The sequence below is a fragment of the Doryrhamphus excisus genome, chromosome 19, assembly GCF_030265055.1.
Source record: "Doryrhamphus excisus isolate RoL2022-K1 chromosome 19, RoL_Dexc_1.0, whole genome shotgun sequence".
NCBI classification, from domain to species: domain Eukaryota; kingdom Metazoa; phylum Chordata; class Actinopteri; order Syngnathiformes; family Syngnathidae; genus Doryrhamphus; species Doryrhamphus excisus.
Window position 1 is genome coordinate 2,027,007 of NC_080484.1, and position 24,532 is coordinate 2,051,538.

Here is a 24,532-nt window from a genome sequence, read left to right on the forward strand (position 1 = left end):
TGTGGATTGTGCAACCATCACCAAACAAATGGGAGATGTCTTTCTTACCTTCTGGGGGCTCCAAACCTTTAGGTCCACTCGGCTGGAACCCGGCCATCGCCCACTCGATCATCTCCCTGTTCAGACGTTCCACTGATTTGGAGGTTTCGTTCTCATCGCTGTCAGGACAGGCAGCAAATGATTTGCCCGCTCGGCCGCCTGCCGCCTGGGAATTAGGGTTAGATGTTAGGGTTACATTTCTAAGCTAGGCTTAAGCTAGGCTTAAGCTAGCTTGTATGGCTGAGAGAGTGCTGACGTGGAGCTAAGTAGCTATGTTCATTCATTCATTCAGCCAATCACAGGGCACATATAGACAAACAACCATTCACACTCACATTCATACCTATGGACAATTAAATTAAATAAAATTAAATTAATTCTTATTTTTAATTTAATTTAATTTAATTTAATTTAATTGTTACATTTGTTCACTTCCTGTTTTCCTAATAAGATTTAAGTCCTTTTAATTAAATAAATTTAATTGAATAAAATTAATACATTAATACATTTGTTCACTTCCTGTTTTCCTAATATGATTTAAGTATTTATAAATTAAATTAAATTAAATTAAATTCGAAAAACAGGAAGTGAACAAATGTAACAATTAAATTAAATTAATTAAAAATGCTTAAATCATATTAGGAAAACAGGAAGTGAACAAATGCAACAGTTAAATTAAATGAATTAAAAATACTTAAATCATATTAGGAAAACAGGAAGTGAACAAATGTAACAGTTAAATTAAATTAGAAAAACAGGAAGTGAACAAATGTAACAATTAAATTAAATTAATTAAAAATGCTTAAATCATATTAGGAAAACAGGAAGTGAACAAATGCAACAGTTAAATTAAATTAAATTAGAAAAACAGGAAGTGAACAAATGTAACAATTAAATTAAATTAATTAAAAATGCTTAAATCATACTAGGAAAACAGGAAGTGAACAAATGTAACAGTTAAATTAAATTAAATTAAATTCATTAAAAATACTTAAATTATATTAGGAAAACAGGAAGGGAACAAATGTAACAGTTAAATTAAATTAAATTAAATTAGAAAAACAGGAAGTGAACAAATGTAACAATTAAATTAAATTAATTAAAAATGCTTAAATCATATTAGGAAAACAGGAAGTGAACAAATGCAACAGTTAAATTAAATTAAATTAATTAAAAATACTTAAATCATATTAGGAAAACAGGAAGTGAACAAATGTAACAGTTAAATTAAATTAAATTAAATTATTTAAAAATACTTAAATCATATTAGGAAAACAGGAAGTGAACAAATGTAACCGTTAAATTAAATTAAATTCAATTAAATTAGAAAAACAGGAAGTGAACAAATGTAACAATTAAATTAAACTAATTAAAAATACTTAAATCATATTAGGAAAACAGGAAGTGAACAAATGTAACAGTTAAATTAAATTAAATTAAATTAATGAAAAATACGTAAATCATATTCGGAAAACAGGAAGTGAACAAATGTAACAGTTTAAATTAACAAATTAAATTAAATTAAATTAAAATAAATTAAAATAAATTAAAATAAATTAAAATAAATTACAATAAATTAAAATAAATTAAAAATAAATTAAAATAAATTATAATAAATTAAAAATACATTAAAATAAATTAAATTAAATTAAATTATCCTTACTACTCTTTTTTTGCAGTACATATAGTGAGTGAAGATTGCTTTTATAGTTATTATAGTTGTTTATATTGTTACTTTACCTTTTAGCCAAACTAACCAGACCCCCACTTTGGGCACCCCTGTCTTAGGGCATGACGCTGTCCCTTACCTGAAGCACCTCGTAGATGGCTTTCCTGTACATGGGCTGCTTGTTATAGGTTGCTTGGTGAAAGGCATTGCTGAAGGAACTAAAAGGCAAGAGTTTCTCAACACAAACCTGCAAAAAGTAGCCAAAAAAGGTCGTTTCCTGTCAGTGATGTCATCACGTCCGCCGCTTAAAAGTAACGTACGTTTAAATTCTCAAAAAGAAAGGAAATGCTGACCACTGAGAATTTTCCGTCTCCGAACCACATGACCCATCTGGTCCCCTCGGCGGCTCTGCTGCGGCCCGTCATCCACCAGGACACGATACGTCCTGGCCACCACGAGAACCCCCGTAGCTTACCCCAGATCAGATCGCCGATGCCGAAACCACGATCGTCCTGATGAGAAAACGCAAAGGAAACGAGAATGGGAAAAAGGAGGCTATACTCTCTAGAAATAATACTCACACTCACATTCATACCTATGGACAATTAAATTAAATTAAATAAAATTAATTATTATTTTTAATTTAATTTAATTTAATTTAATTTAATTTAATTTAATTTAATTTAATTTAATTTAATTTAATTTAATTTAATTTAATTTAATTTAATTTAATTTAATTTAATTTAATTTAATTTAATTTAATTTAATTTAATTTAATTTAATTTTTACATTTGTTCACTTCCTGTTTTCCTAATAGAGATTTAAGCATTTTTAATTAATTTCATTTAATTGTTACATTTGTTCACTTCCTGTTTTTCTAATTTAATTTAATTTAATTTAAATTAAAAATACTTAAATCATATTAGGAAAACAGGAAGTGAACAAATGTATTAATGTATTAATTTTATTCAATTAAATTAATTTAATTAAAAGGACTTAAATCTTATTAGGAAAACAGGAAGTGAACAAATGTAACAATTAAATTAAATTAAATTAAATTAAATTAAATTAAATTAAATTAAATTAAATTAAATTAAATTAAATTAAATTAAATTAAATTAAATTAAATTAAATTAAATTAAATTAAATTAAATTAAATTAAATTAAATTAAATTAAATTAAATTAAATTTATAAAATAAAAAGATTTAAGTCCTTTTAATTAAATTAAATTAAGGAGGCTATACTCTCTAGAAATAATACTCGGAATACTTTTACGGAATTTTACAAGCCTTACCTCATAGTCGAGTTCAGTGTCTCCAGGCTCGGGGGATGTCTTGTCTCCGCCTACGACGGCGACAGGCTCGGGGGTGGTGGCTACCGTGGGGGAGGCGGGGTCAGTAGGCTGTTGTTGTTGTTGTTGTTGTTGTTGCTGCGGGAGCGACGGCTGGGATTGCGATGGATGCTGCGGCTTGGACCGCGGCGGACTTGGCGGAGGCTCCTGATGTTTGGAAGGCGGCGGATGCTGGTCGATGGAGGCGTCTGGTTTCCGGGACTCTTCCGTCTCCTTTTCGTCCTCGGGGTCGGTTATTGCGTTCATGGCTGACATCACTTTGGCCTTTTTCTCTGCCTGGAAGACATCCACGGTAGACGTTGGGAAATGGACGCCGGACACAAAATATCTTGTTACAACACGGGTGTCCTAACTTTTTCCTATGACGGCCAAAACACAAAAAATGAGTTTAAATGGGGTATAAAATTAGCATCATTTATTTGTTGTCGTTGTCGACTTGCCGGTATTTCTTTATTGCCATTTATACAGTGGTACCTTGTTCGCGTCTAAAAGAGCCGTCTCAGCTGATTTTTTGCTTGAAACTGTTAAAAAAAAAAGCTAAAATTAATTATCATAATTAAAAATTATTGCTTTCTTGATATATTCTATTTTAAAATTCTTTTTTTATCTCCATAATATTACAATGTCTTATTATTTGGACTTTATACCTGTAAAATAAATGTGTTTTTTTATTGTTTTCTTGTTAAAATCGATTTTTAAAATGTATTTTTTCTCTCCATAATATTAAAATGTCTTAATATTTGAACTTTATACTTGTAAAATAAATGTGTTTTTTTTGGGTTTTCTTGTTAAAATCTATTTTTAAAATTCATTTTTTCTCTCCATAATATTAAAATGTCTTAATATTTGGACTTTATACTTGTAAAATAAATGTGTTTTTATTGTTTTCTGGATATATTCTATTTTAAAATGCATTTTTTCTCTCCATAATATTACAATGTTTTAATATTTGAACTTTATACTTGTAAAATAAATGTGTTTTTTTTCTTAATGTATTCTATTTAAAAATTCTATTTTTAAAATTATTTTTTTCTCTCCATAATATTACAATGTCTTAATATTTGGACTTTATACTTGTAAAATAAATGTGTTTTTTTTCTTAATGTATTCTATTTTAAAATTCTATTTTTTAAATTAATTTTTTCTCTCCATAATATTACAATGTCTTAATATTTGGACTTTATACTTGTAAAATAAATGTGTTTTTTTGGGTTTTCTTGTTAAAATCTATTTTTAAAATTCATTTTTTCTCTCCATAATATTAAAATGTCTTAATATTTGAACTTTATGCTTGTAAAATAAATGTGTTTTTTTTTCTTAATGTATTCTATTTTAAAATTCTATTTTTTTAATTTTTTTCTCCCTCCATAATATTACAATGTCTTAATATTTGGACTTTATACTTGTAAAATAAATGTGTTTTTTTTTTGTTTTCTTGTTAAAATCTATTTTTAAAATTCATTTTTTCTCTCCATAATATTAAAATGTATTAATATTTGGACTTTATACTTGTAAAATAAATGTGTTTTTATTGTTTTCTTGATATATTCTATTTTAAAATTCATTTTTTCTCTCCATAATATTACAATGTTTAAATATTTGGACTTTATACTTGTAAAATACATGCGTTTTTTTTTTTTTTTTGTAAATTCTATTTAAAAAAAAAAATTCTCTCCATAATAATAAAATGTCTTAATATTTGGACTTTATACTTGTAAAATACATGCGTTTTTTTTTTTTGTAAATTCTATTTTTAAAATTCATTTTTTCTCTCCATAATATTAAAATGTCTTAATATTTGGACTTTATACTTGTAAAATAAATGTATTTTTGTTTGTTTTCTTGTTAAAATCTATTTTTAAAATTCATTTTTTCTCTCCATCATATTAAAATATCTTAATATTTGGACTTTATACTTGTAAAATAAATGTGTTTTTATTGTTTTCTTGTTAAATTCTATTTTTAAAATTATTTTTTTCTCTCCATAATATTACAATGTCTTAATATTTGGACTTTATACTTTTAAAATAAAATTGGGGTTTTTTTTTGGTTTTCTTGTTAAAATCTATTTTTAAAATTCACTTTTTCTCACATTTTCTTAATATTTGGGCTTTATACTTTTATATGCATTAAAGATCGGAAAGGTCGAGCACAAAAAGTTTCCTTTAATTAAAAAGCTATAGCATTATAGCATAGCTTAGCTTAGCCTAGCCTAGCATCTTAGAAGCTTGTGGTTTTAGATGTGACGGTGGTGGTACCTGAGTCTTTTGGATCATTCCAATTCCGACAGAGTAGAACTTCCTCTTGATGGAAGCTCTGCTAGGCGTGCTACGTTGTAGTCGCTACGTACGTAAACACACATCATGCTACGTATATAGCATCGCTAACACACAGCTGTGCTTACTTTGCTCCGGTGCCTCTTAGCTTCCCAATGAAAAAAAAAAAAAAAAAGCTCCTCCGCTCTCTCTCTCTCTCGCCGTATAAACAATAGCGCCTTTAAATGGAGGCGGGGCTTCCTGCTTTAAGGAGTAGGAACACGTGTTGTATAAATATCCATACTGGATGCTTCAAAGGCATCGGGACACGTGCACACTGGAGGCAGTGTTCCTTCCAGATGGCCCACTGAACCCGACCCTGTCTGTCTATAATGTATATAATGTATATAATGTATATAATGTATATAATGTACAGGGACACGCCATTGGCTGGTTAAGACTCAGGGGGGAGGAGAGAAAGTACAGTGGCTATAGGAGTTATTTGTCTTTGGCCGTCTTCCCTCTCTTTTTAGAAGGGGGGGGGGGGGGGGCTCATGCTCCCACTATGTGTGTGTGTGTGTGTGTGGGAGGGGGGGGGTGTGGGGGTTTTAGTGTAAAGGATCTAACCGAGACTCACAATGTGGTCTTTATCATTTCCGCACGCCTGCCCGTCACTGGAGTACTTTTCATGATCAAAAACAAGCGACAAGATGGAGGGGGGTTGGGTGGGGGGGGGGGGGTTGTGGAGGGGCGGGAGGGGGTTGTGGAGGGGCGGGAGGGGGGGGCAACAAGAGGAAAAGGCCTCACGGCTTGGATGCCTAACCACAATGTCTGCTACGGGACAACACCAGCCTCCTTACTTCCTGATCAACAACCAACGGATCAACCGCTATCAAAATATAATTACGCTACAAAAAAAAACAAAAAAAAACGAAAAAATGCAAAAAATCTGAAAAATTAAGTCCAAATATTTCGAGAAAAAACACACACATGCTTCCACAAGCAAATTTGATTTCTTCATACAATAGTGTGAAAACGTGTTTGCCCCATGTTGTGGGGACTTTTGTGACTTTTGTGACTTTTGTGGGGCAACAAGAGGAAAAGGCCTCACGCCAAAAGTAGCTTGGATGCCTAACCACAATGTCTGCTACGGGACAACATCAGCCTCCTTACTTCCTGATCAACAACCAACGGATCAACCGCTATCAAAATATAATTACGCTACAAAAAAAAACAAACAAATAAATTCAAAAAATCTGAAAAATTAAGTCCAAATATTTCGAGAAAAAACACACACATGCTTCCACAAGCAAATTTGATTTCTTCATTTCTACATACAATAGTGTGAAAACGTGTTTGCCCCATGTTGTGGGGACTTTTGTGACTTTTGTGGGGCAACAAGAGGAAAAGGCCTCACGGCAAAAGTAGCTTGGATGCCTAACCACAATGTCTGCTACGGGACAACGCCAGCCTCCTTACTTCCTGATCAACAACCAACGGATCAACCGCTATCAAAATATAATTACGCTACAAAAAAAAAAAAAACGAAAAAATGCAAAAAATCTGAAAAATTAAGTCCAAATATTTCGAGAAAAAACACACACATGCTTCCACAAGCAAATTTGATTTCTTCATTTCTACATACAATATTGTGAAAACGTGTTTGCCCCATGTTGTGGGGACTTTTGTGACTTTTGTGGGGCAACAAGAGGAAAAGGCCTCACGGCAAAAGTAGCTTGGATGCCTAACCACAATGTCTGCTACGGGACAACAACAGCCTCCTTACTTCCTGATCAACAACCAACGGATCAACCGCTATCAAAATATAATTACGCTACAAAAAAAAAAAAAAAAAAACGAAAAAATGCAAAAAATCTGAAAAATTAAGTCCAAATATTTCGAGAAAAAACACACACATGCTTCCACAAGCAAATTTGATTTCTTCATTTCTACATACAATAGTGTGAAAACGTGTTTGCCCCATGTTGTGGGGACTTTTGTGACTTTTGTGGGGCAACAAGAGGAAAAGGCCTCACGGCAAAAGTAGCTTGGATGCCTAACCACAATGTCTGCTACGGGGCAACACCAGCCTCCTTACTTCCTGATCAACAACCAACGGATCAACCGCTATCAAAATATAATTACTACAAAAAAAAAACAAAAAAAAAACAAAAAAATTCAAAAAATCTGAAAAATTAAGTGCAAATATTTCGAGAAAAAACACACACATGCTTCCACAAGCAAATTTGATTTCTTCATTTCTACATACAATAGTGTGAAAACGTGTTTGCCCCATGTTGTGGGGACTTTTGTGACTTTTGTGACTTTTGTGGGGCAACAAGAGGAAAAGGCCTCACGGCAAAAGTAGCTTGGATGCCTAACCACAATGTCTGCTACGGGACAACGCCAGCCTCCTTACTTCCTGATCAACAACCAACGGATCAACCGCTATCAAAATATAATTACTACAAAAAAAAAAAAAAAAAATTCAAAAAATCTGAAAAATTAAGTGCAAATATTTCGAAAAAAAACCACACACATGCTTCCACAAGCAAATTTGATTTTTTCTTTACTACATACAATAGTGTGAAAACGTGTTTGCCCCATGTTGTGGGGACTTTTGTGACTTTTGTGACTTTTGTGGGGCAACAAGAGGAAAAGGCCTCACGGCAAAAGTAGCTTGGATGCCTAACCACAATGTCTGCTACGGGGCAACGCCAGCCTCCTTACTTCCTGATCAACAACCAACGGATCAACCGCTATCAAAATATAATTACACTACAAAAAAAAAAAAATGAAAAAAATGCAAAAAATCTGAAAAATTAAGTCCAAATATTTCGAAAAAAAAAACACACACGTGCTTCCACAAGCAAATTTGATTTCTTCATTTCTACATACAATAGTGTGAAAACGTGTTTGCCCCATGTTGTGGGGACTTTTGTGACTTTTGTGGGGCAACAAGAGGAAAAGGCCTCACGCCAAAAGTAGCTTGGATGCCTAACCACAATGTCTGCTACGGGGCAACGCCAGCCTCCTTACTTCCTGATCAACAACCAACGGATCAACCGCTATCAAAATATAATTACGCTACAAAAAAAAAAAACGAAAAAATTATACTTTTTTTTTTATTTTTCTTGTTAAATTCTATTTTTAAAATTCATTTTTTCCCCATAATATTCCAAAGTCTTAATATTAGGACTTTATACTTGTAAAATAAATGTGTTTTTCTTTTGTTTTCTTGTTGAATTGTATTTTTAAAATTCATTTGTTCCTCTTTTTTGTTTTTTCTTGTTAAATTCTATTTTCAAAATTCATTTTTTCTCTCTATAATATTAAAATGTCTTAATATTTGGGCTTTATACTTGTAAAATAAATTTGTTTTTTTTTGTTTTCTTGTTAAATTCTATTTTTAAAATTAATTTGTTCTCTCCATAATATTACAATGTCTTAATATTTGGGGTATTTTTTGTTTTCTTGTTGAATTCTATTTTTAAAATTCATTTTTTCACTCCATAATATTATAATGTCTTAATATTTGGACTTTAGACTTGTAAAATATTTTTTTTTCTTGTTAAATTCTATTTTTTAAATTCATTTTTTCGCTCCATAATATTAGCATGTCTTAATATTCGGACTTTAGACTTGTAAAAAAAATTTTTTTTCTTGTTAAATTCTATTTTTTTAATTAATTTTTTCTCTCCATAATATTACAATGTCTTAATATTTGGGGTAATTTTTTGTTTTCTTGTTGAATTCTATTTTTAAAATTCATTTTTTCTCTCCATAATATTATAATGTCTTAATATTTGGACTTTAGACTTGTAAAAAAAATTTTTTTCTTGTTAAATTCATTTTTTTTAATTAATTTTTTCTCTCCATAATATTACAATGTCTTAATATTTGGACTTTATACTTGTAGTTTTTCTATTTCTTCTATTTTTACAATAAAAACCATAGAGCACGTGACCCGCAGGGAAACAGGAAACAGTCCGAGCACGGAGCAAACCCCACAGGGAAAAAACTTTCCTTTTTCCCTCCTTCCCAAACGCTACGAGCACCTCCTTGCAGGCCCCCCGCCCCCCCCCAAAACCCCCCTTTAGGCTACATAGTACATCTTTTAGAAATTGCTGCAGTCAGCATATTTCCCCATGCTAACACTTCCTATGCTAGCAAACAAACCCACGCGGTGCGCATACCCAAACACGCCACCAGCCCCATCATACAGTGTGTTGGCGTTAGCACCCCCCCCCCACCCCCCTCCCCTTCCAAAAGCATGAACATTTCTTTGTCTGGGAATTCAGGGGTCAGGTGGTTCGCCAGCTTGTTTGTGATTGGCTGAAGGCGACTCCAGCGTCCGGGAGAGCAAAACCTTGGCAGCTTGCCAGCAGGCCGGCTCTCCAGCTCGGGGGAAGGGGGGGGGGGTAGAGGAGGAGTAGGATGGGGGGTTGAGTGGGGGGGGGGTCCTTGCTTGCCTCCTATTTCACAGCCATTGACTTGGGGGACATAATGTATATACTACATACACTTCTGTCAATGTAACCGACAGTATATGTCCCATGTGTACTCTATGTACTACATATATACACTATACGTACTCTACATACTCTACTTTACTCTACGTACTCTACGTGCTCTACCTACTCTACCTACTCTACATACTCAACCTACTCTACTCTACGTACTCTACATACTCAACGTACTCTACATACTCTACGTACTCTACCTACACTACCTACTCTACATACTCTACGTACTATACATACTCCACCTACTCTACGTACTCTACCTACTCTACTCTACGTACTCTACATACTCAACGTACTCTACGTACTCTACCTACTCTACTCTACGTACTCTACATACTCAACGTACTCTACCTACTCTACGTACTCTACATACTCTACGTACTTTACCATCTATACGTTCTCTACATACTCTACCTACTCTACATACTCTACGTACTCTACCTCTACGTACTCTACCTACTCTACCGACTCTACATACTCTACCTACTCTACCTACTCTACGTACTCTACGTACTCTACCTACTCAACCTACTCTACGTACTCTACCTACTCTACCTACTCTACTCTACGTACTCTACGTACTCTACCTACTCTACCTACTCTACTCTACGTACTCTACATACTCTACTCTACGTACTCTACATACTCAACCTACTCTACTCTACGTACTCTACCTACTCTACATACTCTACGTACTCTACCTACTCTACTCTACGTACTCTACATACTCTACTCTACGTACTCTACATACTCAACCTACTCTACTCTACGTACTCTACATACTCTACTCTACGTACTCTACATACTCTACCTACTCTACTCTACGTACTCTACATACTCTACCTACTCTACTCTACGTACTCTACCTACTCTACGTACTCTACATACTCAACGTACTCTACCTACTCTACGTACTATACATACTCTACCTACTCTACTCTACATACTCTACCTACTCTACATACTCTACGTACTCTACCTACTCTACTCTACGTACTCTACATACTCTACTCTACGTACTCTACATACTCAACCTACTCTACTCTACGTACTCTACATACTCTACCTACTCTACTCTACGTACTCTACATACTCAACGTACTCTACCTACTCTACGTACTATACATACTCTACCTACTCTACATACTCTACCTACTCTACTCTACGTACTCTACCTACTCTACGTACTCTACATACTCAACGTACTCTACCTACTCTACGTACTATACATACTCTACCTACTCTACGTACTATACATACTCTACCTACTCTACGTACTCTACGTACTCTACATACTCAACGTAGTAAAGATCCAGTAGTAAAATATCCACATCCTTTTCATTTTCCCGATGTGGAAAAATGGACCCGCCTGTCACGGACACGTACTGGATCACTCTTAGCACTTCCATTCTTCCATGATCACACAAGTTCCTGAGCTGGAATAACATGCACATAGCAGGAATAACACCAAGAATAAGAAGCTAGCAACAAGTGGAACGGAGAAGAAGAGATGGACCTCCGCAACAATTGGCAGCACAAAGGAAGGAAACGCGGGCGCCGCAAACCCTTGATGTGGTGTCACATGACCCAGTTCAAGTCTTACACGCCTGATGTTCCGTTCCATTTTTGCAGTAAGATCCTGTTATATAGAGGATCTTTGACTTGCATTTTTGCAGTCAGACCTCAAAAACAGCAAAGCACTCCTGTCGTATGGAGGATCTTTGACTAGCGTTTTTGCAGTAGGATCCTGTCATATAGAGGATCTTTGACTAGCGTTTTTGCAGTAGGATCCTATCATATAGAGGATCTTTGACTAGCGTTTTTGCAGTAGGATCCTATCGTTTATAGGATCTTTGAGTAGTGTTTTTGCAGTAGGATCCTGTCATATAGAGGATCTTTGACTAGCGTTTTTGCAGTAAGATCCTGTCATATAGAGGATCTTTGACTTGCATTTTTGCAGTCAGACCTCAAAAACAGCAGAGCACTCCTGTCCTATGGAGGATCTTTGTCTAGCGTTTTTGCAGTAGGATCCTGTCATATAGAGGATCTTTGACTAGCGGTTTTGCAGTAGGATCCTGTCATATAGAGGATCTTTGACTAGCGTTTTTGCAGTAGGATCCTGTCATATAGAGGATCTTTGACTTGCATTTTTGCAGTCAGACCTCAAAAACAGCAGAGCACTCCTGTCGTATGGAGGATCTTTGACTAGTGTTTTTGCAGTAGGATCCTGTCATATAGAGGATCTTTGACTAGCGTTTTTGCAGTAGGATCCTATCGTTTATAGGATCTTTGACTAGTGTTTTTGCAGTAGGATCCTGTCATATATATATGCTCTTTGACTAGAGTTTTTGCAGTAGTATCCTGTTATATAGAGGATCTTTGACTGGTGTTTTTGCAGTAGGATCCTGTCCTATAGAGGATCTTTGACTTGCATTTTTGCAGTCAGACCTCAAAAACAGCAAAGCACTCCTGTCTTATGGAGGATCTTTGACTAGCGTTTTTGCAGTAGGATCCTGTCATATAGAGGATCTTTGACTAGCGTTTTTGCAGTAGGATCCTATCGTTAATAGGATCTTTAACTAGTGTTTTTGCAGTAGGATCCTGTCATATAGAGGATCTTTGACTAGCATTTTTGCAGTAAGATCCTGTTATATAGAGGATCTTTGACTTGCATTTTTGCAGTCAGACCTCAAAAACAGCAAAGCACTCCTGTCGTACGGAGGATCTTTGACTAGCGTTTTTGCAGTAGGATCCTGTCATATAGAGGATCTTTGACTAGCATTTTTGCAGTAGGATCCTGTCATATAGAGGATCTTTGACTAGCATTTTTGCAGTAAGATCCTGTTATAAAGAGGATCTTTGACTTGCATTTTTGCAGTCAGACCTCAAAAACAGCAAAGCACTCCTGTCGTATGGAGGATCTTTGACTAGCGTTTTTGCAGTAGGATCCTGTCATATAGAGGATCTTTGACTAGCGTTTTTGCAGTAGGATCCTATCGTTTATAGGTTCTTTGACTAGTGTTTTTGCAGTAGGATCCTGTCATACAGAGGATCTTTGACTGGTGTTTTTGCAGTAGGATCCTGTCATATATATATGCTCTTTGACTAGAGTTTTTGCAGTAGTATCCTGTGATATAGAGGATCTTTGACTGGTGTTTTTGCAGTAGGATCCTGTCATATAGAGGATCTTTGACTGGTGTTTTTGCAGTAGGATCCTGTCATATAGAGGATCTTTGACTAGCATTTTTGCAGTAAGATCCTGTTATATAGAGGATCTTTGACTTGCATTTTTGCAGTCAGACCTCAAAAACAGCAAAGCACTCCTGTCGTATGGAGGATCTTTGACTAGCGTTTTTGCAGTAGGATCCTGTCATATAGAGGATCTTTGACTAGTGTTTTTGCAGTAGGATCCTGTCATACAGAGGATCTTTGACTGGTGTTTTTGCAGTAGGATCCTGTCATATAGAGGATCTTTGACTAGCATTTTTGCAGTAAGATCCTGTTATATAGAGGATCTTTGACTTGCATTTTTGCAGTCAGACCTCAAAAACAGCAAAGCACTCCTGTGATATAGAGGATCTTTGACTTGCATTTTTGCAGTCAGACCTCAAAAACAGCAGAGCACTCCTGTCGTATGGAGGATCTTTGACTAGTGTTTTTGCAGTAGGATCCTGTCATATATATATGCTCTTTGACTGGAGTTTTTGCAGTAGTATCCTGTTATATAGAGGATCTTTGACTGGTGTTTTTGCAGTAGGATCCTGTCATATAGAGGATCTTTGACTAGCATTTTTGCAGTAAGATCCTGTTATATAGAGGATCTTTGACTTGCATTTTTGCAGTCAGACCTCAAAAACAGCAGAGCACTCCTGTCGTATGGAGGATCTTTGACTAGTGTTTTTGCAGTAGGATCCTGTCATATAGAGGATCTTTGACTAGCGTTTTTGCAGTAGGATCCTATCGTTTATAGGATCTTTGACTAGTGTTTTTGCAGTAGGATCCTGTCATATATATATGCTCTTTGACTAGAGTTTTTGCAGTAGTATCCTGTTATATAGAGGATCTTTGACTGGTGTTTTTGCAGTAGGATCCTGTCATATAGAGGATCTTTGACTAGCATTTTTGCAGTAAGATCCTGTCATATAGAGGATCTTTGACTTGCATTTTTGCAGTCAGACCTCAAAAACAGCAGAGCACTCCTGTCGTATGGAGGATCTTTGACTAGTGTTTTTGCAGTAGGATCCTGTCATATAGAGGATCTTTGACTAGCGTTTTTGCAGTAGGATCCTATCGTTTATAGGATCTTTGACTAGTGTTTTTGCAGTAGGATCCTGTCATATATACATATATGCTCTTTGACTGGAGTTTTTGCAGTAGTATCCTGTTATATAGAGGATCTTTGACTGGTGTTTTTGCAGTAGGATCCTGTCATATAGAGGATCTTTGACTAGCATTTTTGCAGTAAGATCCTGTTATAAAGAGGATCTTTGACTTGCATTTTTGCAGTCAGACCTCAAAAACAGCAAAGCACTCCTGTCGTATGGAGGATCTTTGACTAGCGTTTTTGCAGTGGGATCCTGTCATATAGAGGATCTTTGACTAGCGTTTTTGCAGTAGGATCCTGTCATACAGAGGATCTTTGACTAGTGTTTTTGCAGTAGGATCCTGTCATACAGAGGATCTTTGACTAGCGTTTTTGCAGTAGGATCCTGTCATATAGAGGATCTTTGACTTGCATTTTTGCAGTCAGACCTCAAAAACAGCAGAGCACTCCTGTCGTATGGAGGATCTTTGACTAGCGTTTTTGCAGTAGGATCCTGTCATATAGAGGATCTTTGACTAGCGTTTTTGCAGTAGGATCCTATCGTTTATTGGATCTTTGACTAGTGTTTTTGCAGTAGGATCCTGTCATATAGAGGATCTTTGACTAGCGTTTTTGCAGTAAGATCCTGTCATATAGAGGATCTTTGACTTGCATTTTTGCAGTCAGACCTCAAAAACAGCAGAGCACTCCTGTCCTATGGAGGATCTTTGTCTAGCGTTTTTGCAGTAGGATCCTGTCATATAGAGGATCTTTGACTAGCGGTTTTGCAGTAGGATCCTGTCATATAGAAGATCTTTGACTGGTGTTTTTGCAGTAGGATCCTGTCATATAGAGGATCTTTGACTGGTGTTTTTGCAGTAGGATCCTGTCATATAGAGGATCTTTGGCTGGTGTTTTTGCAGTAGGATCCTGTCATATAGAGGATCTTTGACTAGCATTTTTGCAGTAAGATCCTGTTATATAGAGGATCTTTGACTTGCATTTTTGCAGTCAGACCTCAAAAACAGCAAAGCACTCCTGTCGTATGGAGGATCTTTGACTAGCGTTTTTGCAGTAGGATCCTGTCATATAGAGGATCTTTGACTAGCGTTTTTGCAGTAGGATCCTGTCATATAGAGGATCTTTGACTAGCGTTTTTGCAGTAGGATCCTGTCATATAGAGGATCTTTGACTAGCGTTTTTGCAGTAGGATCCTGTCATATAGAGGATCTTTGACTAGCATTTTTGCAGTAAGATCCTGTTATATAGAGGACTTGCATTTTTGCAGTCAGACCTCAAAAACAGCAAAGCACTCCTGTCGTATGGAGGATCTTTGACTAGTGTTTTTGCAGTAGGATCCTGTTATATAGAGGATCTTTGACTGGTGTTTTTGCAGTAGGATCCTGTTATATAGAGGATCTTTGACTGGTGTTTTTGCAGTAGGATCCTGTCATATAGAGGATCTTTGACTAGCGTTTTTGCAGTAGGATCCTATCGTTTATAGGATCTTTGACTAGTGTTTTTGCAGTAGGATCCTGTAATAGATCGACCTCCGCAACAATTGGCAGCACAAAGGAAGGAAACGCGGGCGCCGCAAACCCTTGATGTGGTATCACATGACCCAGTTCAAGTCTTACACGCCTGATGTTCCGTTTACCCCGCCCCTCCCTCGCTAGAGATGGCGGTGGCTGGGAGAGAGAGCCGTGGTACTCACCTCCATCTTCCACTTGGCCAGCCACTCCTCCCTGGTCCGCTTGCTAATGTAATAGGGGTCACCAGCCTGGAAGGTCACTCTGGGCACGGGCCTCTGGCGAAGGCTGACCTCCCAGCCGACGCCCCCTCGCAGCCTCCCGCGACCTCCCTGTTTGAGGCGGTCACAACAACAACACACAAAACAAATGAGCCGCTTGCGTCAACGCTGTCATAACCCCTAGCACGCCATGCCGCGGAATCCGCCCGGCAACCCGACTCCACGTTCCAAACTACCACCGCCACAAACTACAACGTCTTCCCGTTCACTCGCACGGAACGCAGCCGATCACCGTCTCTTAAGATGGCCGACCCCACCCGATCCTCACTTGGGACGCTCACTTCACTTCACAACTAATCAACTCCATCTGTCATGGTAAGGATCTTTGACTGGTCCTTAAAAACCCACTGCTATCGTCCTGAAGATCTTTGACAAGCTTTTTGGAAGTACTATATCCTGAAAAACAGCACAGCACTCCTGTCATATCGAGGATCTTTGAGCGGCAGAGACGGTCTGTAAAATAAAGGATCTTTGACCAAAATTTGTAACTTAGAGCTCATGTCATTTCGAGGATCTTTGACTTGCATTTTTGCAGTCAGACCTCAAAAACAGCAGAGCACTCCTGTCGTATGGAGGATCTTTGACTAGCGTTTTTGCAGTAGGATCCTGTCATATAGAGGATCTTTGACTTGCGTTTTTGCAGTAGGATCCCGTCATATATAGGATCTTTGACTAGCGTTTTTGCAGTCGGAAACTGTCATTTATTGGATCTTTGACTTGCATTTTTGCAATAGGATCCTGTCATATATAGGATCTTTGACTGGCGTTTTTGTTGTAGGACCCTGTTATGTAGAGGATCTTTGACTGGTGTTTTTGCAGTAGGATCCTGTCATATATAGGATCTTTGACTAGCGTTTTTGCAATAGGATCCTGTTATATAGAGGATCTTTGACTAGCGTTTTTGCAGTAGGATCCTGTCATTTATAGGATCTTTGACTAGCGTTTTTGCAGTAGGGTCCTGTCATTTATAGGATCTTTGACTAATGTTTTTGCTGTAGGATCCTGTCATATCAAGGATCTTTGACTAGCGTTTTTGCAATAGAATCCTGTTACATAGAGGATCTTTGACTAGCGTTTTTTGCAGTAGGATCCGGTCATTTATAGGATCTTTGACTAGCGTTTTTGCAGTAGGGTCCTGTCATATATAGGATCTTTGACTAGAGTTTTTGCAGTACGATCCTGTCATATCAAGGATCTTTGACTAGTGTTTTTGCAATAGGATCCTGTTACATAGAGGATCTTTGACTAGTGTTTTTGCGGTAGGATCCTGTCATATATAGGATCTTTGACTGGTGTTTTTGCAGTAGGATCCTGTCATTTATAGGATCTTTGACTAGCATTTTTACAGTAGGATCGTGTCATATAGAGGATCTTTGGTGTTTTTGCAGTAGGATCCTGTCATGTAGAGGATCTTTGATGAGCATTTTTGCAGTAGGATCCTGTCATTTATAGGATCTTTGACTTGCACTTTTGCAATAGGATCCTGTCATTTATAGGATCTTTGACTTGAGTTTTTGCAGTAGGATCCTGTCATATAGAGGATCTTTGACTAGCGTCTTTGCAGTAGGCCCTTACAAATAGCAGGGCGCTCCTGTCATACAAAGGATCTTTGAGTAGTGTTTCCTAAGAACAGCTTCTGTCATGTAGAGAAGATCTTTGACTGGCATTTTTGCAGTAGGTCCTTAAAAACAGCATCTCTCTCCTGTTCTATCGAGGATCTTTGACTAGTGTTTTTTTACAGTAAATCCCCACCCCCACGGGCATCTCAGAAAAGATCAATAGGATGGCGGGGGGGGGGGGGGGGGGGGGGGTTCCAGTTTGCTAGCATGCAAGCCTCTGTGTAAGAATCCAGCACTACAAAGTTTGGCACGACACCCAGGAAGAAAGAGTTAGCCCTTCCGCTAACGTACCTCGCTCTTCACCACTTGGCCACCGTCCTCCTCGATGTGCTCCACATCTGCAGAGACAACACAACAGAAGTCTTCAAAACCAACGTTTCGTGTTCCACAAACAGGCTTTACGCTAGGCTTTACGCTAGGCTTTACGCTAGGAGAACATGCAAACTCCACACAGAGATGGCCGAGGGTGGAATTGAACCCCGGTCTCCTAGCTGTGAGGCCTGTGCGCTAACCACTAGTCCGCCGTGCAGCCTACTTTTATTAATATATATATTTTTTTATTTTTATTGTTTCTGTAATATTTCAAGTCAATGTTAGCAACGCTAATGCTAATGCTAATGCTAATGTACTAACATTCCACTCATGTAAAAACAGCAACGTTACATCACAGTAGGTTAGCCTCTTTGCTAAAATGATAAAGCATACGTCTCCCATGTCTGTCTACTTGGAGGAATCTGATTTTAAGACGTGTAGTGAAGCCTGAGAAGCAGGTATTTCCTTGGCGATGACATGCAGGTATTGAAAAGGTGGAGCAAAGAAGCAATGGAGATCATCCCTACACAGAAATGGCTGAGGGTGGATTGAACTGCGGTCTCCTGGCTGTGAGGCCTGCGTGCTAACCACTCGTCCGCCGTGCAGCCTATTTAATTATTAGTTATTAGTTATTAGTTTTAATTATTTTTTAATGTAACGTTGCTGTTTTTACATGAGTGGAATGAGCGGAATGTTAGTACATTAGCATGATGCTAGCGTTGCTAACATTGACTTCAAATATTACAGAAACAATAAAAATTAATTATTAATTATTAATTATTAATTATTAATTATTAATTATTAATTATTAATTATTAATTATTAATTATTAATTATTAATTATTAATTATTAATTATTAATTATTAATTATTAATTATATTGTTTCTGTAATGTTATTAATTATTATTTAAAATGTAAAATGTAAAATGTAAAATGTAAAATGTAAAAATTAAAAATTAAAAATTAAAAATTAAAAATTAAAAATTAAAAATTAAAAATTAAAAATTAAAAATTAAAAATTGAAATTTAAAATTTAAAATTTAAAATTTAAAATTTAAAATTTAAAATTTAAAATTTAAAATTTAATTTTAAAATTAACCATACAGTTAGGAGATGGGGAAGACCTTCGTTCAAATCCCTTCACTTGGCATCATGCTAGGTTAATTGGCGATGTAACGTTGCTGTTTTTACATGAGTGGAATGTTAGTACATTAGCATGATGCTAGTGTTGCTAACATTGACTTCAAATATTACAGAAACAATAAAAATAAAAAAATATAAATTTAAATTTTAAATTTTAAATTAATATTTTAAATTTTTTTAAATATTTCTAAATTAAATTTTAAATTAATATTTTTTAAATTTTTTAAATATTTTTAAATACAATTTTAAATTAAAATTTTAAATTATTAATTATATTGTTTCTGTAATATTTGAAGTCAATGTCAGCAACACTAGCATCATGCTAATGTACTAACATCCCACTCATGTAAAAACAGCAACGTTACATCGCCAGTTAACCTAGCATGATGCCAAGTGGAGGGATTTGAACGAAGGTCTTCCCCATCTCCTAACTGTGTGGCCAACATTCTAACCACTCATCCACCGTACTATCTTTATAAGCTTAAATCATATCAACACAGCAAGACAAGACCTCTGGTCACCGTCCGCCCTCCCCGTCCCCCATCCACCCCAAGACTTCATTTGGAGGTCATGTCTCCACGCCAAGGGACGAGCGAGCGTCACACTTGGCCCACGGTGGGGGGGATGGGGGGGGGGGGAGACGTTTATAGCGAGGGAAGAAGATACTTCATCTCCATCTTTGCCTCCCAACGGACGCCATCAATCACTGCTGGTGATTGATGTCATCTTTGGACGTACGCCGCCAATCAGTAATATTCTGTAATATTTGAAGTCAATGTTAGCAACACTAGCATCATGCTAATGTACTCAGATTCCACTCATGTAAAATTATTAATTATTAATTATTAATTATTAATTATTAATTATTAATTATTAATTATTAATTATTAATTATTAATTATTAATTATTAATTATTAATTATTAATTATTAATTATATTGTTTCTGTAATGTTATTATTTAAAATTTAAAATTTAAAATAATAACATTACAGTAACAATATAATTAAAAATTAAAAATTAAAAATTAAAAATTAAAAATTAAAAATTAAAAATTAAAAATTAAAAATTTTACATTTAAATTTTAAATTTTAAATTTTAAATTTTAAATTTTAAATTTTAAATTTTAAATTTTAAATTTTAAATTTTAAATTTTTAATTATATTGTTTCTGTAATATTTGAAGTCAATGTTAGCAACACTAGCATCATGCTAATGTACTAACATCCCACTCATGTAAAAACAGCAACGTTACATCGCCAGTTAACCTCCAATGAACACGTCTCGTCCCCGCGTGTGTGCGTATGGCGAAATAGTCACCAGGAAGCGCGTAATAATGAATACTAATATTGTAGTAGTATTGTAGTTTTATTCATTGTAGTAAAATAATAATAATAATAATGACTCACATTTGGTCGGGCGTTCCAGTTTCCGCCGCCCTCGCTTCTTATGCGGCGTGGCCTCGCCGTCCTGCAACAATCTGTCCTGCTGGGGGAGACACTGAGCCTGCACGCCGTCCTCCGACCGGCAGGAGGAAGAGGAGGATGACGAAGGCTCCCTGAGGATCCCGTTCTCCGCTTCCGTCCTTTCCGACTTGGCGAAGCAGGAGTTGGACGTCCTGTCTCTGTGCCCGCCCACGTCCCCGTTGTAGGACGGGGGCGGCCCCGGGTGGGGGTTGCTGCTGGGGCCCTCTTTGAGGCACACCCCGACCTACGGGTGGGGGGTGGGGGATAGCCGGTTAGCATTGCTAGCGCCCCCTATGGGTTGTGGTGAAAATAAACCATTTAGCATCATCACTCCAGCAAATCAATAATGGTGTTATTGACACACTCTGGAGGTTTGATTGACAGCATATTATGCATTTTTCAATGTACAGTGAAGAAAATAAGTATTTGAACACCCTGCTATTTTGCTATTTCTCCCACTTAGAAATCATGGAGGGGTCTGAAATTTTCATCGTAGGTGCATGTCCACTGTGAGAGAGATAAACTAAAAAGAAAAATCCAGAAATCACAATGCATGATTTTTTTAACAATTTATTTGTGTGATACAGCTGCTAATAAGTATTTGAACACCTGAGAAAATGAATGTTAATATTTGGTACAGTAGCCTTTGTTTGCTATTACAGAGGTCAAACGTTTCCTGTAGTTTTTCACCAGGTTTGCACACACTGCAGGAGGGATCTTGGCCCACTCCTCCACACAGATCTTCTCTAGATCAGTCAGGTTTCTGGGCTGTCGCTGAGAAACACGGAGTTTGAGCTCCCTCCAAAGATTTTCGATTGGGTTCAGGTCTGGAGACTGGCTGGGCCATGCTAGAACCTTGATATGCTTCTTACGGAGCCACTCCTTGGTTTTCCTGGCTGTGTGCTTCGGGTCGTTGTCGTGTTGGAAGACCCAGCCACGACCCATCTTCAATGCTCTGACAGAGGGAAGGAGGTTGTTCCCCAAAATCTCACAATACACGGCCCCAGTCATCCTCTCTTTAATGCAGTGCACTCGTCCTGTCCCATGTGCAGAAAAACACCCCCAAAGCATGATGCTACCACCCCCATGCTTCACAGTAGGGATGGTGTTCTTCGGATTGTACTCTTCATTCTTCTTCCTCCAAACACGCTTATTGGAATTATGACCAAAAAGTTCTATTTTGGTCTCATCTGACCATAAAACTTTCTCCCATGACTCCTCTGTATCATCCAAATGGTCATATGCAAACTTAAGACGGGCCTTGACATGTGCTGGTTTAAGCAGGGGAACCTTTCGTGCCATGCATGATTTCACATCATGACGTCTTAGTGTATTACCTACAGTAACCTTGGAAACGGTGGTCCCAGCTCTTTTCAGGTCATTGACCAAGTCCTGTCGTGTAGTTCTGGGCTGATTCCTCACCTTTCTTAGAATCATTGAGACCCCACGAGGTGATATCTTGCATGGGGCTCCACTCCGATTGAGATTGACCGTCATGTTTAGCTTCTTCCATTTTCTAATGATAGCTCCAACAGTGGACCTTTTTTCACCAAGCTGCTTGGTAATTGCTCCGTAGCCCTTTCCAGCCTTGTGGAGGTGTACAATTTTGTCTCTGGTGTCTTTGGACAGCTCTTTGGTCTTCGCCATGTTACAAGTTAAAGTCTTACTGATTGTATGGGGTGGACAGGTGTCTTTATGCAGCTAACGACCTCAAACAGGTGCATCTGATTCAGGATGATACATGGAGTGCAGGTGGACTTCTAATGGGCAGACTAACAGGTCTTTCAGGGTCAGAATTCTAGATGATACACAGGTGTTCAAATACTTATTTGCAGCTGTATCACACAAATAAATTGTTAAAAAATCATGCATTGTGATTTCTGGATTTTTCTTTTTAGTTTATCTCTCTCACAGTGGACATGCACCTACGATGAAAATTTCAGACCCCTCCATGATTTCTAAGTGGGAGAAATAGCAAAATAGCAGGGTGTTCAAATACTTATTTTCTTCACTGTAATTATGACATATACATATAATATTATCTTTTAAAAATAATTTGTTGAAATTATTTCTTGTTGTTTGTGATTACGGTTTTATTCATTGCTTATATTTAATTTTGTTTACATTTATGTATTTATTTTTAGTTAAATAATTAATAATAATTAATAATAATTAATAATAATTAATAAAAATTAATAATAATTAATTATGTTTTTTGTGGCGATTCGACTGGAACAATAAATTAACAATAATTTTAAAATTAATAATAAATTAACAATAAATTAACAATAATTTTAAATCTTTAGTTAATTAATTAATAACAATTAATAATAAATTAATAATAAATTAATAATAAATTAATAATACATTAATAATAAATTAATAATAAATTAATAATAATTTTTTCGTGGCGATTCGACTGGATGCAGTCGAGTTACAAGTTCTCTTGTACAGCTGTGTGAGAAATTTCAAGTCATGCTGTGTAGAACAACAGCGTTCAAATTATTTATTGTTGTTTATGATTACTGTTTTATTTATTGCTTTTATTTAATTTTGTTTACATTTATTTTATTTATTTATTTTTAGTCAATTAATAATAATTAATAATAATTAATAATAATTAATAATAAATTAATAATAAATTAATAATAAATTAACAATAAATTAACAATAAATTAACAATAAATTAATAATAAATTAATAATAAATTAATAATAAATTAATAATAAATTAATAATAAATTAATAATAATTTTTTCGTGGCGATTCAACTGGATGCAGTCGAGTTACAAGTTCTCTTGTACAGCTGTGTGAGAAATTTCAAGTCATGTGGGGTTGAACAACAGCGTTGAAATTATTTATTGTTGTTTGTGATTACTGTTTTATTCATTGCTTTTATTTAATTTTGTTTACATTTATTGTATTTATTTATTTTTAGTCAATTAATAATAATTAATAATAATTAATAATAATTAATAATAATTAATAATAATTAATAATAATTAATAATAATTAATAATAATTAATAATAATTTTTTAGTGGTGATTCGACTGGATGCAGCGGAGTTACAAGTCCTCTTGTACAGCTGTGTGAGAAATTTCAAGCCATGCTGTGTTGAACAACAGCGCCACCTTGTGGCGGTGTGGTGATGCGTTCACGGGAGGAGGAACAGACAGAAACCAGCAATGGAAGCCTTTGCGCACTTCCTGTTTAGCTCGCCGCCTTTTACTTCAACTCGCCAGCAGCCACTCAGGGACTTGCTTAGATTCTTAGATTACGACAGGACATAAACATGCCAAGAATGCCGGCTGTATGGACGCTGTGACAAAGGACACGCCCACCAGAAGGACACGCCCACTTGTAACCTCTCATTCTGTGTGTGTGTGTGTGTGTGTGTGTGTGTGTGGACGTGACAGCTGCCACAACATGGACTCTGGTTGCTGTCTATCAAGTCTTTTCCAACACTGGCGCACTGACTTCCTTATATGGGCATGCCCGGGCACAAGCTGTTGTGACCAATCCCAGCAGAGTGGGCGTGTCTGAAGGCGGCGATGGGTGGAATAAAAACTCCAAAAGAAAGCGTTCTGCATAGGTGCAGATTCTGAAAGATCTAGAAAGTTCTCTGTGAAGGTTATTGTGTGTAGCTGCTCTACAGGAGTCCACAACTCAATACAAAGAGTGGAAAATTAGCATAACTTTTTCCGAAATAATATATGTATATTTGCTTCTTGATATTCTGACTGATGATATTCTGATATAGTTTTGATTTTTTTGTATATTTTTGGATTATTTTTCATTGAAATATTTAATATTTTTTTCTTTAATTTTAAAAGTTTTAATGTAAATATCTTTTTCAATTTCTATTTTTTTATATTCTATTATTTTAAATTATTATTTTTATTATTTTTTAAATTTTTGTAATTATTATTTTTAATTGAAATGTTTAGTATTTTTTTTCGTACTTTTATGTTTTTTTCTATTTGTTCTTTTATTTAGACTTTGTCACAGTTGGAAAAACAATCTGATATTTTTGTGCATTA

The 24,532-nt window shown here is 35.9% G+C and overlaps 1 protein-coding gene across 4 annotated transcripts in view; it reads right to left on the reverse strand.

Moving 5' to 3' along the window:
• Nucleotides 1–24,532, reverse strand: part of LOC131107275 (DNA (cytosine-5)-methyltransferase 3A-like) — a 47,719-nt gene that overhangs the window by 16,997 nt on the left and 6,190 nt on the right. For 2 of the 4 annotated variants that reach the window (XM_058057145.1, XM_058057144.1), the window contains exons 3-9: nt 20,436–20,736; nt 17,865–17,911; nt 15,859–16,005; nt 3,004–3,336; nt 2,062–2,220; nt 1,848–1,955; nt 49–205 (exon numbers count right to left, since the gene is read on the reverse strand). In XM_058057145.1, coding sequence (XP_057913128.1) covers nt 49–205; nt 1,848–1,955; nt 2,062–2,220; nt 3,004–3,336; nt 15,859–16,005; nt 17,865–17,911; nt 20,436–20,736 — 1,252 coding nt within the window. The remainder of the gene's footprint in view (nt 1–48; nt 206–1,847; nt 1,956–2,061; nt 2,221–3,003; nt 3,337–15,858; nt 16,006–17,864; nt 17,912–20,435; nt 20,737–24,532) is intronic. The other 2 variants (XM_058057148.1, XM_058057147.1) reach the window with 1 other exon arrangement.